A 16,638-nucleotide genomic window follows, 5' to 3' on the forward strand; every position below is an offset into this window, starting at 1 on the left:
CTCCCCAAAACGTTCCTGTACTTAGTAGCTTATTCACTGCCAGCACCACCCATAGGGACTTGGATGGAATTCCTGGGAAAACTCTCCTTAATATTGGAAAAGTACAAAAACCTTCTACGTGCAAGTTTACACATGGTGAGAAAACTTGGTAGCTGAATGATCAAACTGAGGCATGTTTGCACCAGAGTAAACCTCTTTCCAGCCTCACTTTCCTGAGTTAAAAATCCATACGAAGAGGTTGGTTACAATTGCAAAGAACAAAAAAAGAAAAATAAACTTTATTCAAAATAAACCACCAAGAGATTTACATATCAGGCAGTTTAGAATAGAATAGAATAGAATAGAATAGAATAGAATAGAATAGAATACTACAGACTGTTTCCGTCTGAGGCTTTCTCAGCTCAGATTACAAGGTTCCTTCCAAAAAGCACTCCAGCTGATATTAGAGTGGCACACTTTAAAAATCATGGTCACCCAGTTGCAAAGAATATGGATGTAAGAAAATACAAACACACCCTTAAAAGTTTACAGAGGCTTTTGCAACGCCCTGGGTAGGTGGGCCCAGGCTATTGTTTCTTAGCTTAGTTATATTACGGGCACACCATCCTAGACCAGTTGCAAGGATATACAGAGCACACAAAAGTAAAATAAAAGTCTAATGCAAACTGACTAACAAAATGTTCCCTAGGCTAAAATTCCAGAAGCCAAAAGCCCTCACTTCCTTCACCCTTGAACTCACCCCAAACTCCAGGAGAGAATTCAAGCCCCTGCAGTCTTATCTTCCAAGAACTTCAGTCCTCCTTTCTGCAGCCATTTCCCTGGCCACACGTCCAGCTGCCAGCCCAGCCTAGCTTCAACTGAGAGGGGGGGGGAGGAACCTCTCTTCCTGACTCATGGCCCTCTAGGTCCCACCCACCTGGTGCTGATAGGCTGATCCCTGGAAGTCACCAGCCTGTCAGTCAGGACAGGGTTCACTTCTGGTTCACTCTTTAGGGGAGGGGCTGATCAGATGCTGATCGTTACAGTACTATATGTGAGGGGGGTGGGGTGGGGTGGAGTGGAGGACATATCCATACTGTCAAACATAGCACACCAGTGGGTTTTCCTGGCTGGGAAAATCTAAAGAAGCATTATGTCAGCTGAGCTTTCTTGCTCTATTTTTTAATTTCAGTAATTCTCAACCTGGAGTCTACAGCTCATACTATCCCCAACCACAATGGCCCTTGGGGTAATGGGAGTTGTAACCCAACAACATCTGAGGATCCAAATTTGAGGAGCCCTTGTATATTATACTGTGTAATGTTTGTGAGCCACCTTGAGAGCCTTTAGCTGAAAGCCGGCATATGCAGGACATCTTAACATACTATATATACATGCATATAAATCTTTCTTTCTTTCTTTCTTTCTTTCTTTCTTTCTTTCTTTCTTTCTTTCTTTCTTTCTTTCTTTCTTTCTTTCTTTGCTATTTTATGTAACCCCCACATAAATCAATGAGGCATCTGCATGGGCATCAGGGAAATCTCCTGGAGTGCTGTGTCAGCTGATGGTATGGATATGCACGCCCCACCCCCCACTCTCATACAGTACTTGGGAAACACAGTGCAGTGCTATGACAGCTGCCCATCTTGCAGTAGAAATAACATGACGTTGGAAAATGCATGTTCAGAACTTGAGGTTTGAAACACAGATGCAGAGAGAGCATCAGCAGATGACAGTGGGGCTATGCTTGGCTTTACATTTCCACTGAATCAAAATTTGTGTGTGTATGCGTGTGTATAAAAGCATTTGGATATAAAATCCTCTGCCCTGCCCCCCTGCCCTCCCACCGTGGAGGCACATGGGAGAATAAGACTGCGGCCTAGAAGTCTAGTGGAGTATTACAATCTACCTTTTTTAGTTTTTAGTTTTTTACTTATAATTTTTAATTTGAAACTTTTAAAATTTGTAACGGGGTATAAATCTAATACATATATATACACACATACATACTTCAGAGGCTCTTCCTCTGTCCTCTGCATGGAACCAAGTCTTGACTGGAAAGAGGCCCTTTTCCTCAGTGGCTCCTCATATAGACTGCCCTTCCCAGAGAAACCTACCTGGCATCAACTTTGATGTCATTCTGGCCCAAGACAAAGACCTTTTCATTTCTCCAGTCTTTTCTGCTTGCTACTTAACTGCTTTAAAATTATGATTTTATTCACTCTGCTGTTTATATTGCTTCAATTAATAGTTTATGCAATTAATCTTATTGTATTGTATTAAAGTAAGGTGTGCTGTCGAGTTGGTGTTGTTGACTCCTGGCAACCACAGAGCCCTGTGGTTGTCTTTGGTAAAATATAGGAAGGGTTTACCATTGCCATCTCCCATGCAATATGAGATGATGCCTTTCTGCATCTTCCTATATCGCTGCTGCCCAATATAGGTGTTTCCCATGGTCTGGGAAACATACCAGCAGGAATTCGAACGGGCAACCTCTGGCTTGCTAGTCAAGTCATTTCCCCATTGTCCATGTATTAGTTTACGTTTTATCATTCTTGTGCCACCAAAGAGTGGCACATATTTTTCAGAACAAATAAATTGTGAACAAAATGTTTTTGTTTAAGCACAATAGTCTTCCTCACCCCCAAGAAATTACACTGAGCAGCATCCAAACTAAGTTAGTCAATAGTACCACTCAGGAGTTACTCTGCAAGACTACTCACTTTCAATAGGACTACTCAGGAGTAATTTATTCTGGCTGCTGCCCGCTGATTTTTTATGCGCCCCCCACCCCGTTCAATAGAATGTCTGACATTTGAGTACATGTTTTATTCCAAGTTCCTTTTTTCCATCTCAAAGATGAAGGCTCATAGGGCCAGTTAAAACACAGCCGTTCCCACAATCGTGGAAGGTTATGGTGGAATTGACTGTCCACCTAACACTTCTGACCATGGTTCCATGAACAGACATGTAGATTCCTAAGGGAAATGTACATGATTAATCCATTCAAGCATAACCTTTCCACGTGTGTGCTCATGGGGATCACTTTTTAAAAAGTCATTGTGAGAGCAGGGAGTGGTGCATTGGCTGCTGTCCATACAGAGAGGCAGCAATAGACCTTTAACCGTAGGCTCCAAGTTTTGGAAATGAAATAAAATCATATGGGACTCTGGGAGTCCACAAAATGTAGGGAGTTTGAAGAACCAGGATTTTGCTTTGTATTCAGCAAATTATACATGCCAGGCCAAATTCTTTACTTTTCACATTTCTGTAAGTCCAAAATAAAGTAAAGCCCCCAATGTCTTGAGATGATTCTTTTGCATAAGTGACAGAGGGTCTGATGGGAGGGTCTGCTTTCTAAAGGACATTTGGTCTACCATGTATGCGGTGCTTTACTAATATCTAATATAACCTAAGTCTCTCCCGTAAAGCTTATCTCTATAGTTTCTAAAAACAATCTCCTCGCTGCCTCAGGCCATTCTTGATCTTATTTCTAAACACAAGCACTTCTGCTTCAGCTTTTGCTGGGGGGGGGGGTGCTGTGCAAGGACTGGCCCTCCTCGTCCCCCTCCCCGTTTTTCCCATTTTGCCTGTTAATTGGCTGAGACCACCAGAATTTGGAGGACACAGATGTCACTGATAGTTTGCCTAGGGAGCACATTCATGCCCATCTGTTGCAGTCTAGAAGGCTGTTCATATATCCACAAGGCCTTCATTTAATTCTTGTCAGAAAGTAATGTAAATCCCGTTTACCTCAGAGGTCGCAGCCGAGATTTATGCCAATGAGCCCCCTGCAATTTACACACACACACTGTAGTTGTATAGGAGAAAAGAAACCCTTTCATGTGGGTGCATATTAACAAGAGAGCTTGCCTTAGGAAAGGCTTTCCTCGAGTGAGGGTTGTCCTTATTTTAAATACAGCCAGTGCCGTTTGGTATACCAAGCTTTACAAAAAGAAAGCATTTAATCTTTAAACCAGAAAAGTACGATGGAAATAGAGCCCCAAGCAAGTAGCCCTGGCCTCATCTCTCATTATCTCATTCAAATGAAATCTTTCATGTAATAATAATGCTCTCTGTGTGTATGTGTTTGTATTTGTATATTTGGACTATTTAAGAAAATGATTTTGGCTTGGAATATTTATTAATACCAGTGAGCTCAATGATTTGCTGATTATTTATTTGAAAACAATTCTGCAGCTTAAACGTCCGATGTTCTGCAGGTAGAAATGGGTAGAGAAATCAGTGGTGCTAGGCTAGGAAATTCCATCCAGTAAATACCAGCCAGAGCTAACCTTTCTCTTCCCTCCAATAAATCTATAAAAACTGATTGCTTGGGGTCCCCCCCCCACCACTGCTTTTCTTCTGAATATATTTTGTAACCATTATTTCTGCTTTAAAGTAAACTTCAAATTAGAGCTGTTAAAAAGTACCTATAAAATACAGCTCTGTTTATTTTTGATGAGGTGGAAAAAAATCTCATTATCTTGAAAGTTAAAATTTAAATCTGACCTTCTTAAAGGCCATGCGTTTGGTGCCCAGCCCTGCTCCTCTCTGCAGGGCCATGGGACTCTTGCTATTGAATTCCAGAGGGAGCGAAACCGAGCCCTTTAGAATCTGCCGATCCAAAATGCAATGTAGCGTAATGACATGGGTTCAAAGCAGTTTTGACAGGCACATACTTCAAAGTGCTGTTGGGGAAAAAGAAGCTGGACTTGGTCATACATTCTGTATATCATCTTAATACTCTTGCTCTAAATAAATTTTTAGACATTACTGCAATAGAGACACTCATTCCCATAATCTGGGTTCTGCTCCCTCTCCCAGATTCCACACTATGAACCAAAGGACAACAAATATAGAGGTGCTCACAAGAATCTCTGAAAGCTGAAGCAGATGTGAAATTAGAGTTCCATGACTGTAATTCCCAGTGGCTGACATCCTGGCTAATGAAGCACCGAACACTGGCGTTGCGCTGTGCAGAATATCAGCCACAGCTTCTATAGCATGATGGTCTTCTCCATCTGTTTTTCAAAGTAAATTACACGGAGTAAATTTTGCAAAATTACCTCCCAAGTAAAGGAAGGTAAAGGTTTCAGCCTTTGAATAGCAATTCCAATAGGCCCTCTGTGGTTTTTAGAATAATCTTAAAGCAGCCTATCACTGAATCATAGCATTGGAAGGGCGCCTTGGAGGCCATCTAGCACAACCCTCTACTCCATGCAACAGATCTAGTCCTACCCTCCAGGGCAGCAGAGAACAAATCTTTGCCCTCTTCTTTGTGGCAGCCTTTATTACCCTGGACTCACTCAGTCTTCTCTTCCAAACTTACCCAATCCCTCCAATCTTTCCTCCACAGGGCTTGTTTTCCAGACCATTGCCCATCTTTTTTCCCCTCCTCCGAACCCATTCCAATAAGCCTATATTCTTCTTAGTCTTACTGGTGCTGAATAAGGTGGAACTATGACTTATAATGACTTGGAAGCTATGGTTCTATTAATGCAGTCTAAAATCAAATTTGCCTTTTTTGCCGCTGCATCACACTGCTGGCTTATGTTCAGCTTGTGACTGACTGCAGTCCGAAGATCCTTTTCACATGTGTGATTGCAAAATCAGATGACTCCCATCTAAGTGCGTCTGGTTTTTTATTTTTATTTTTTCCTATATGCAGAACTTTGCATTTATCTTTGTTCAGTTTTGTTGAATCTTAATAAGCCTTCCCTGGACCCCTTAGTGATGGATAGTTACAGGCCAATCTCTAATCTCCCTTGGTTAGGCAAGGTGATCGAGAGGTTGGTGGCCGACCAGCTCCAGGCAGTTTTGGAGGAAACTGATTATCTAGACCCATTTGAAACTGGCTTTAGAGCTGGCTATAGGGTTGAGTCGGCCATGGTCGGTCTGATGGATGACTTTTACCAAGGAATTGGCAGAGGGACTGTGACTCTGTTGGTTCTTTTGGATCTCTCGGTGGCATTCGATACCATCAACCATGGTATCCTTCTGGATCACCTGAGGGAATTGGGGATAGGAGGAAGCTTTGCAGTGCTTCCATTCCTATCTCTCAGGCAGATTCCAGATGGTGGAGCTTGGCGACAGTTGCTCTTTGAAACAGGAGCTATTATGTGGAGTCCCTCAGGTCTCCATTCTGTCACCAATGCTTTTTAATATCTACATAAAACTGCTGGGTGCAGGCTGTTATCATTATGCTGTTGACACCCAAATATATTTCTCCTTATCATCATCATCATCATCATCATCATCATCATCATCAGGAAATTACATCCACTCCCTAAATGCCTGCCTATGGGCAGTAATGGGCTGGATGAGGGATAACAAATTGAAGCTGAATCCAAGCAAGTCAGAGGTGCTCATTGTGGGGAAGGAACAGGTATGCAGCTTGGGAGTGCTCTTGGATCCAGGCCTCACCCTGATATCTCAGGTGAAGGCTATGGCCAGGAGCTCTTTCTATCAGCTTTGGCTGTTTCAACAGCTGCATCCATTCCTTGAAGAGAATAATCTCAAAACAGTGGTGCCTCAGCTGGTAACCTCCAGACTCACCTATTGCAATGCGCTCTATGTGGTGCTGCCTTTGTGCATAGTTCGGAAACTTCAGTTAATTCAAAATGCGGAAGCCAAAGGGGTAAACCAGGGAGATCATATTATGCTTGTCTTAAAACAGCTGCACCGGCTGCCAATATGTTTCCCGGCAAAATACAAAGTGCTGGTTATTACCTTTAAATCCCTGAACAGCTTAGGTCCAGGTTGCCTTAGAGAGCACCTTCTTCTGTATGATCCCCACCGCACATTAAGGTAATCTGAGGAGGTACGTATCCAGTTATCACCGGTATGTCTGGTGGCGACTCAGAGGTAGGCCTTCTCTATAGCCACTCTTGGACTGTGGTATGCACTCTCTGCAGAAATCCGTAATTTGAACTCTTTATTGGCCTTCAGGAGAGCCCTTATCTGTTTGGCCTGGCCTTCCAGGGTTTTTAAATTGTTGTAAAGGGTGAAATATCCTTCAGAAAATGGGCGTCCCCGAACCTCTCATTGTTTTCATGAGAAACCTATACACAGGACAGGAAGCCACAGTCCAGATGGAACATGGTGAAACAGACTGGTTCCAGATTGGCAAAGTAGTAAGACAAAGATGTATACTTTATCCCTCTTTATTCAATTTATATGCTGAACATATACTGAGGGGAGCTGGACTGGAAGAAGAGGAGCATGGTTTTAAAGTTGGAGGAAGAAACATCAGTAACCTATGCTATGCTGATGACAAGACTCTGATAGTTGAGAATGCGGATGATCTGCAAGCTCTAATAATGAAAGTCAAAGAGCACAGTGAAAAAATGGGTCTACAACTAAATGTAAAGAAGACTAAACTAATGACAGCAGGTACAGCAACCAGCCCCAGAATTGACAATGAAGACACTGAAGTGGTCGAGAGCTTCTGCCTTTTAGGATCAACCGTCAACAGTAAAGGATCCAGCACTCAAGAAATACGCCGCAGACTAGCACTTGGTAGGGTTGCAAAAAAGGCCTTGGAAAGGGATATTTAGATGCCGTGACATGTCTACACCTACAAATATTAGAATCGTTCGGACAATGGTTTTTCCCGTGACACTCTATGTATGCGAAAGCTGGACTTTGAAGAAGCAAGATAGAAAATGCATTGACGCTTTTGAACTTTAGTGCTGGAGAAGACTTTTGAGGATACTATGGACAGCCAGGAAAACAAACCAATGGATCATAGAACAAATCAATCCAGAATTTTTATTAAAGGCACAAATGACCAGGCTCAAACTATCTTACTTCAGACACATTATACGAAGATCCAGCTCCCTTGAGAAGTCCATAATGCTGGGGAACGATGAAGGAAAGAGAAGAAGAGGGCAACCAGCAGCAAGGTGGATGGACTCAATCACAACAGCTATGAATGCACCAGTGAGAGGCCTTAAAGGCCAAATTGAAGACAGATCATCCTGGAGAGAATCTATCTATGTGGTCGCTTAGAGTCGACACCGACTTAACGGCCCTTAATCAATCAATCAAAAGGGTTTTTAATGTTGTAACCTGGTTTTTCAGGGTTTTTAAATTGTTCTGATTGTTTAATTATTGTTTTACTAGTTATTTTAGGCCCGTTAAATTAACGGGCGCTAGGAGAGTTGTGCGCTCCGGGCCCCCCACCGCCATTTCCCCTCCCGCCGATGCCAGCCTCCATGCCGCGGCCGGTCTTCCCCGGCCCGCCGGCCTCCCCTTTCTGGCTTCCCCCGCCGCCTCCTCACCCCGTCCAGCGGCAGCTCTGCCGCCGCTTCGCCCGGCTTCTTCCTCTGTCTCTTCTTCTTCCTCTGGTGGGGGTGTCCTCTTCGCCGCCGCCTCGGCCGGCTTCCCCCGCCGCCTCTTCCCCCCGCCCGGCTTCGTGGCGGCCGCTTCTCCTCGGTGGCCGCTTCTCCTCCTCCAACATGGCCGCCATGTCTCTGCGGCCGTATCTTTCTTGGACGTTCTGGGCATGCGCTCTGCGCATGCCCAGAACGGCTGAGAAAGACACGGGCGCAGAGACACGGGATCACACCTAAGCCTTTTATTATAGAGGGTGGTGTTTTATAATCTAATCTCTGTTTTAAATGTTAATTGATTTTAATTGTTGTTTTAATTGTAAACCTCCCTGAGCCATTTTGGGAGGGCGGTATAGACATTGAATAAATAAATAATAAAATAATAAATAATTTCATGTTGTTCATTTCAGTCCAGTTTTCCATTATATCAAAATCATTTTGAATTTTATTCCTGTCTTCTGAAGAGTTGGCATTCACTCCCAGTCTTGTGTCATCTGCAGATTTGATACTTCCCTGCACCCCTTCATCTAAGTCACTGATAAAAATGTTGAAGAGTACTAGGTCCATGATAGAGTTCTAGTTGAAACCTCCCTCCAGTTTGATGAGGAGCCATTGATGACTCTTTGAGTATGGTTTTCCAACCAGTTGTGAATCCACATGATGGTAGTATTATCTCGCCACATTTGATCAGTTTGCTAACCACAATATCATGGGGAACATTGTCAAATGTTTTGCTGAAATTGAGATAAATTACATCCATAGCATTCCCACAATCCACTACTCTAGTAACCCAAACAAAAACAAAAAAGGCATATTGGGGAATCCTTATGTTTGCTTATAGTACATGTACAGTCACACAATTGTGGAAGGTTATGGATTTTTCATTCACATATTAGACATGAATCGATCAGTTGTCCTTTATATGTAGTAAATGTAAAATAGCCTGTATCCTATGATATATCATTGTTGGAGTTACTGATTGACACAGGGCAAGAGGATGGACAGACCCTGAAATTGTCCAGTGCAGGGAGACTCTCTATGCCTCAGTGCTTGAATTATTTGTGGGGGGTTTTGGTGCATGTGACAGAGACTTTTTCTAGATCTTTTTGTTGGGTGCCTGGAATAAAAGGAAGGTGAGCAGGGTGCCCAAAGGGAAATAAGGGAACCCTTAATATTAGTAATGAAGGTTGTGCATCTTGCCACTGCCAAGTCCCAAGATAACTCAAGCATCACTCATTTGGCTTTGCAAATGATTCCACTCGGCTTTGCAAATTATTCTTAGCATGACAAAAAGATTTGTATAATTACCATTGACTCCATTCAAGAGCCACCACGAATTTCCACTCAAAGAAAGGGGAAATTTCAGTGTAGCACTTAAAATAATTAAAATGTTTATTTGAAAGTCAAAGCAGTGCTAGCCATAAATAACGATTGCTTTCCTCAATAGACTGTGCTAAGTCCCTATTGAACACTCCTGGGATGAGCTTTATTTGTTCCCTGTTGGGATTAATCCATAAATGCAGCCTCCACATGGAACTCATCAGGTCTTTGGTTCCCCTTCATTGGTCTCCCTGGAATTGTAGCATAGCCTGAAGATCAAAATTAGGATAATATATATGTTTGAGAGGAAGGGCTTTTGGATTTTAATGAGTTTTATTTTCCTATAATTTTGTATTGTGAACATTTATTTGCTTTTGCATCCATCTAGGTACATAGCATTATAAAGAATACAGGAGTGCATATGGCTACTCACTGTGATGCAAAAACTGGGCAAAACTGGATTTCAGTTCTGTAAAACCGTTATGAAGAAAAGCAACTATGTTACCACCAGAGTCCCTTTCATCATAGTTTCTAACTCCCTTCTGCTTGCTGATCCTTCATTACTCTTATTCGGATACTTTCCCAGGATAGCTTCCATCATAGTTGAAAAATTAACTGCTTGACAATCCAGTCAAATAGATGCAGTACTATTGAATGTACATGTTAACTGCAGCGATTGCTCGTGTAAGGAGCCAATGGCAGCTCCAGTATTCCAGAGGCAGGGCAGCAAATGACCCTTGCCCATGTTGCCCACAGATGCACACAAACACCACACACCTCAGCTTCCTCCTCCTTTGCAATAGTAATAGTCGCTGCCATAGCACGGGTGTGCCCTTCTGCACCTCATCTCCCTCATGCGGTGGTGGGAAGTGAAGTAAGGGCAGTAGAGGATGAAGACACACGCTATATGCATACCAATGCGATATTTATATACAGCTTTTCAACAAAAGTTGCCCAAAGTGGTTTGCATATAAATAAATAAATAAAATGGCTAAAATGGCTCCCTGTCCCCATAGGGCTCCCAATCTAAAAAAAAAGAAAGATAAGATGGACACCAGCAACAGCCACTGTAGGGATGCTGTGCTGGGGATGGATAGCACCGTTCCCTCTAAGGAGTACATGCATGCACTCACACATTTTTTTGACGTCCGCTCAGTTAATTTTAGATTCCACTCAGGTTGAATCAGGAAGGCCCCACTCTGAATGCACAGGCATGCACACATGGCCTTGATACAGCTCCCCAGAACAAAACTCATTCCGCAGAGAAAGGGGGGGAAATTACAAGGACCACTGATGGATAGGGCCAGTTGCTCTCCTCCTGCTCAACAGAGAGAATCACCACTAAAAAGGTGACTCTGTGCTCAGTCAGCAGGGGTGTTTCTAGTACTCTTCTTGCCCTTCTTCTCATTTTCTCTCCCTCTCCCTTTTCATAACAAGCCCAACTTCATGTGAGGGAGAAGATTGGGTAGGGAGGGAGGTGGTGCATGCCAAGGCAGGTGGCAAGTACCCCCAGGGGCGTATCTAGGGTAGGGCAGGCAGGGCACATGCCCTGGGTGCCACTTGAAGGGGGCGCAAATTCTTAAAATTATTTTTTTAAAGGCCACCAAAAACAAAATGGCCACTGCACATGCTCAAATGGCCTCTGTGAGGCCCTAGGCCAGGCCAGGCCTCGCAGAGGCCATTTGAGCATGTGCGGTGGCCATTTTGTTTTCAGTGGCCATTTTAAAAAAACCACAATTATTTTTTTTAAATGGCCACTGCACATGCTCAAATGGTCTCTGCAAGGCCCTAGAGGCCAATAGTGGGAGGGGTAATCTTTGAAGACCCCGCCATGGCCTACAGGAAGTGCCCTGAAGGGGCTACAGGTAAAAAAAATTAATTTAATATAATATAAGTCACTGTACACATATTCAGTTTGGCACTATGTACAGAGAATCAGGGCTTGTGAATACTGAGCTGAAGCTTATGAGCTAGGATTGTATTCATTTGCTCTTACTTTGCTTCTTGTGATAAGTGAGTTAAATGTGATGTCTTAATAATATGGCTATTAATGGTGAGTTTGTCTTTGAATCAGTGTGAAATCCTTAGTATTAAGGCCCACTGGGAGTTTCTTGCTCTCTTTCTCTCATTTTAACTGTCTTTCTGAAAGACTAGAATATATTCCAAGCAGTGACACAGTTTACTCTGCATATACTTTAATTATTTTCAGAGTATCTGGGGAAAGCCAAATTCTCCATTTGTTTTTAAAACTTATGTAATAGTGATGCTACAATGCATAGCAGAGAATTAGACAGGCACTTCTGTTTAGTTTTCCAAGTACACCTCCAGATAGTATTTGGGTATTTCATGAGCCCCAGCATATTGAAATTTGTAGTTTTCCAGCATTTTTTGGTCTGGTTACATCCACTGCTAAATAGTTTTTGAAATTTTAAAAGATTAACAAGTTTGACTTATATTTTTCAGCTAATATTATAGTAAAGTTATCAGAAAGATGGGTGTTTGGACAGGGAGCGCAATTTCAGTGCCTGCCCTATGCGCTATTTTCCCTAGATACGCCTCTGAGTACCCCCACTGTGAAGAAGGTAAAGGAAGAGGAAGAGAGGATAATCTCAGAGTGGCTCTTCAGTGAGCAACGGTAATTCCCAATGGCAGAGGGCAGCAGAGGTAGGTAGGTGGGGTGGCTGGGGGCATCTTGCCATCCCACTTTTTTTTTTTTTAACATTTTATATCCTGCTCTTCCTCCAAGGAGCCCAGAGTGGTGTACTATATACTTAAGTTCCTCATCACAACAACCTTGTGAAGTAGGTTAGGCTGAGAGAGAAGTTACTGGCCCAGAGTCATCCAGCAAGCATCATGGCTGAATGGGGATTTGAACTCAGGTCTCCCCGGTCCTAGTCCAGCACTCTAACCACTACACCACGCTGGCTCTCTTGCAACCAAATAATTTGCTTGAGGCAACCACCATGACCCCATCATCTCATGGCAGGACAGCCCGTTCAAGGGGATTAAATATGCCAGGGCTAATTCACATGAACCTTTTAGCATGTCAGGTGGAGAGCAGGAGTCCTGTGATTATTGCATCACCAGGTGACCAGGTAATTAGAGTAGTTCTTTGGGACCAATCATGTGACTCTGGCGAACTGTGCAAGGAGTGCTTCTTGTCACACCCTTTGCAAACCTTGCAAGAAGCACAAGATGAGAAGAGGAGGCTGCCGGCAACCTTCCTTCCTCCCTGCCCCCTATGTACTTCCTAAGCTGGCAAGGGTTTGTTTGAAAGGGGGCTGGCCCCCACGAAGAAGCAAGAGACAAGTCAGCATTTTGTGCTGATTTGCCTCCTGCGCTGCAATATCTTGGGCTGCCTCTGAATGTTTATATTGCAACCAAGTACTTTGTTATTGCACCTTAAGTGGCGCAGCGGGGAAATGCTTGACTAAAAAGCAGGAGGTTGCTGGTTCAAATCCCCGCTTGTACTATATTGGGCAGCAGCAATATAGGAAGATGCTGAAAGGTATCATCTCATATTGCACAGGAGGAGGCAATGGCAAACCCCTCCTGTATTCTACCAAAAGAAAACCACAGGACTCTATGGGCGCCAAGAGTCAAAATCGACTTGACAGCACGCTTTACCTTTAGAGAGCCAGGTCTTACGATTGGTGAGACCTGGTTTGGTGAGCTGAGCGGGGAGAGCAGGCTAAGCCTACTCTCCCCACTCACGATCAGGGAGGGAGCCCTGCCGGCAGGGGCTGGGGGGAGCGGGAGCCAATCAGCCCCCAGAAACTCCAGCATGCCCTGCGCGAGCACTTAGGGCATGCTGGCAAGACCCTCGGAGCTGGGAGGCAGCTTTTCGCCTCCCCTCCGGGGGTCTCCTCATGAGTAGCCGTGGCACTCACAATTTTAAAAACCAGGTTTGCGGAGTGCTCGCTCCAAAAATCTGGTTTTAGGGGAGGGGTATTTAGGTGGGTTAACCTCCTGGGAGCCACCAGGCTCGCTTGCAAGCCCGGTGGCTCCCACGATCAGCCAAAATCAGGCTAGGCTCCCCTAGCCCGGTTTTGGCTGATTGTGGGAATAGTCCCACTCTGTTGTTAGAAGAGATATCTGCAACAAATTGTGATGGGAACAGGGAAACTCGTGATGTGATGAGATCATGTTACACACTGAGTTTCATTAGACATTATGAAGGATCAAGACAGAACTGGATATGCTGATGCTCCTTTCACTGGCAGCTCTAGCCCAATTCAGACATTATGGAGCTATTCACACGCTCCGGCAAAACTGGGTTTTGCCTGAGGAGAGCTGGTCTTGTGGTGGCAAGCATGACTTGTTCCCTTAGCTAAGCAGGGTCCACCCTGGTTGCATATGAATGGGAGACTAGAAGTGTGAACACTGTACGATATTCCCCTCAGGGGATGGAACCGCTCTGGGAAGAGCAGAAGGTTCCAAGTTCCCTCCTTGGCTTCTCCAAGATAGGGCTCAGAAAGATTCCTGCCTGCAACCTTGGAAAAGCCGCTGCCAATCTGTGAAGACAATACTGAGCGAGCTAGACCAATGGTCTGACTCAGTATATGGCAGGTTCCTATGGGTTAAGGAAGCCCAGCTTGGTTTTGTTTGCGCATGTGTACCACCAGGATCGGGCCCAATCCCAGCGGCGCCTCGGCAGCAAACCCACCTCTGGAGCCACCCTCCTAAACAGGGTTAGGAGAACAAGCATTCTCCTTACCTCGTTCCCCTGCTCATCTGCCAGCCCCAGTGCAAACAGCCACTCCCTAAATGCCTGCCTATGGGCAGTAATGAGCTGGATGAGGGATAACAAATTGAAGCTGAATCCAAGCAAGACGGAGGTGCTCATTGTGGGGGAGGAACAGGTACGCAGCTTTAGAGTGCTCTTGGATTCAGACCTCACCCTGATATCTCAGGTGGCGGCTCTGGCCAGGAGCTCTTTCTATCAACTTTGGCTGTTTCAACAGCTGCATCCATTCCTTGAAGAGAATGAACTCAAAACAGTGGTGCATCAGCTGGTAACTTCCAGATTCAACTATTGCAATGCACTCTACATGGGGCTGTCTTTGTACATAGTTCGGAAACTTCAGTTAGTTCAAAATGCAGAAGCCAAACTGGTCTCTGGGGTAACCCAGGGAGACCATATTATGCTTGTCTTAAAACAGTTGCACTGGTTGCCAATATGTTTCCGGGCAAAATACAAAGTGCTGGTTATTACCTTTAAAGCCCTGAGCGGCTTGGGTCTGGGCTACCTTAGAGAGCACCTTCTTCGGTATGATCCCCAGCACACGTTGAGGTCATCTGGAGAGGTCCATGTCCAGTTACCACTGGTATGTCTGGTGGTGACTTGGAGGCAGGCCTTCTCTGTAGCTGCTTCTGGCCTATGGAATGGACTCCCGGCAGATATCCATAATTTAGGCTCATTGTTGGCCTTTAAGAGAGCCCTGAAAACTTACTTGTTTGGCCTGGCCTTCCAAGGTTTTAAAGTATTTGAACTGGTTTTTAAATGGCTCTGAATTGTTTTAAAATTGTTTTTATATTGTTTTAAGCTGTGTGTTTTAAATGGTGTTTGTTTTAATGTTTTTTAAAAAATTTGTTGTGCTTCTATAATGTGTAGTTCTGTCCCTGCCCCACCCTCAAACTGATTGGTGTCTTCATGTTGGCTAGGGAGTTAGCAGGGAATTGTGACTTTCCATCCACCATGTTGTGTATAAAATAATTATCACAGCTCTTGTTCCCAAAGTGCTTCCTACTGTCTCCAGAAAGAATATGTGATGTAACCCAGCCAGTGTTGCTTAAATCAATGTGCTTCGCTCCAGTGTGAGGTTAAAAGGTCTTTCTGCCATTAGCGTTCTGACTTCTGTGTGCAGTCGCAGGCCTGCAAAGGGATTCTCTGCACCCCCTGGCTGGCCACTTCACTGTTTGGGACTTTACAGCTGTATTGAAAAGTGAACCATTTTCTCTCTTCATGCTCCAGTCGCTCAGAGATGTTTGTCTTGCACAGTTTGTCACACAGACTCTGGAGTAATTTCACACCCTTCTCTAATAAAGTCCTCTGAGGCTGTCATGTACTTCCCCTATTATCCCTCCCTGCTTGAGCCTCACAGATAATTGATGATGCTTTAGTTAATCATCTTCCCCCTTCTTTTGTTCACCAGGTATCTCAGCCTGGAAGGGATCCTTTTCATTTAAAATTTGTGTCTTCTCCTAGGTAATTGATTGCTGTGCACCCCGGTATCCTGCCCCCCTCCCTCCGAGTCTCAACAGAGCAGGAGCAAGCAGCATGAATAATCAAAAAATGGTGGCCAGTCTGTTACAGGAATGCAAGCTAGTGCTAGATAAGCACTCTCCAGCGGAGGAGGACCAGGGTGAGGAAGAAGAGAGCAAGCATCAGCAGCCCAGAGGTGAGGCCCTAGGGACACGTCCTGGCTGCAGAACAGCCGACAGCCCTGAGCTTCCACCATCCCCAGCCTGCCCTATTTTTCCGTCTTCTAGCAGACAAGTGTCAAAAGATTACTAGATTTCTAGGACATGAATGGGATGTGAGCGAGAAGGCAGGCAGGGAAGGAAGCCTACTTTGTACCAGTGAATTGCTGTCAGTTCTCATTTAAAGCTTCACTAAACATGAGGCTGTAAGGAGCGGATTTCGTTTGAGAAAAACAATGCTCCCAAAGCTTGATGATGCACATAAATTTCAATTATATATATAAAAAAATATAATGCAACTTCTGAATGCCGGCTGTTATTTGCTTTCCTTTCACTGGAAGGCCGTCCCCAGCGCTCAAGCCTTTGACGGTTCCTGCTGATACAAAGCCCCTACATGTGAATTCTCTGACTTTTAAAAAGTTCATCACCTGCTGATGTGGTTTTGGAAATAAAATACTGCAGGCTACTTGTTGGAGGAACTGCTCTCTGGCATTTGTTATTTTGAACAAGAGACATGTACATGTTAGTAATACAAGAAAAATAATTTGGTTTTTAAACATAATATAAAGACTCCATTTAT

General features: G+C 44.2%; 1 protein-coding gene across 3 annotated transcripts in view; it reads left to right on the forward strand.

Moving 5' to 3' along the window:
• The window catches only part of ALPK1 (alpha kinase 1), a 97,908-nt gene that overhangs the window by 30,625 nt on the left and 50,645 nt on the right, over window positions 1–16,638 (forward strand). For 2 of the 3 annotated variants that reach the window (XM_053257131.1, XM_053257130.1), the window contains exon 2: window positions 15,844–16,036. In XM_053257131.1, coding sequence (XP_053113106.1) covers window positions 15,916–16,036 — 121 coding nt within the window. In that variant the 5' untranslated portion in view covers window positions 15,844–15,915. Of the gene's footprint in view, window positions 1–12,243; window positions 12,300–15,843; window positions 16,037–16,638 lie in introns of those variants that run through there. The other variant, XM_053257132.1, reaches the window with a different exon arrangement.

This window comes from Hemicordylus capensis, chromosome 5 (genome assembly GCF_027244095.1).
Source record: "Hemicordylus capensis ecotype Gifberg chromosome 5, rHemCap1.1.pri, whole genome shotgun sequence".
Lineage (NCBI taxonomy): Eukaryota > Metazoa > Chordata > Lepidosauria > Squamata > Cordylidae > Hemicordylus > Hemicordylus capensis.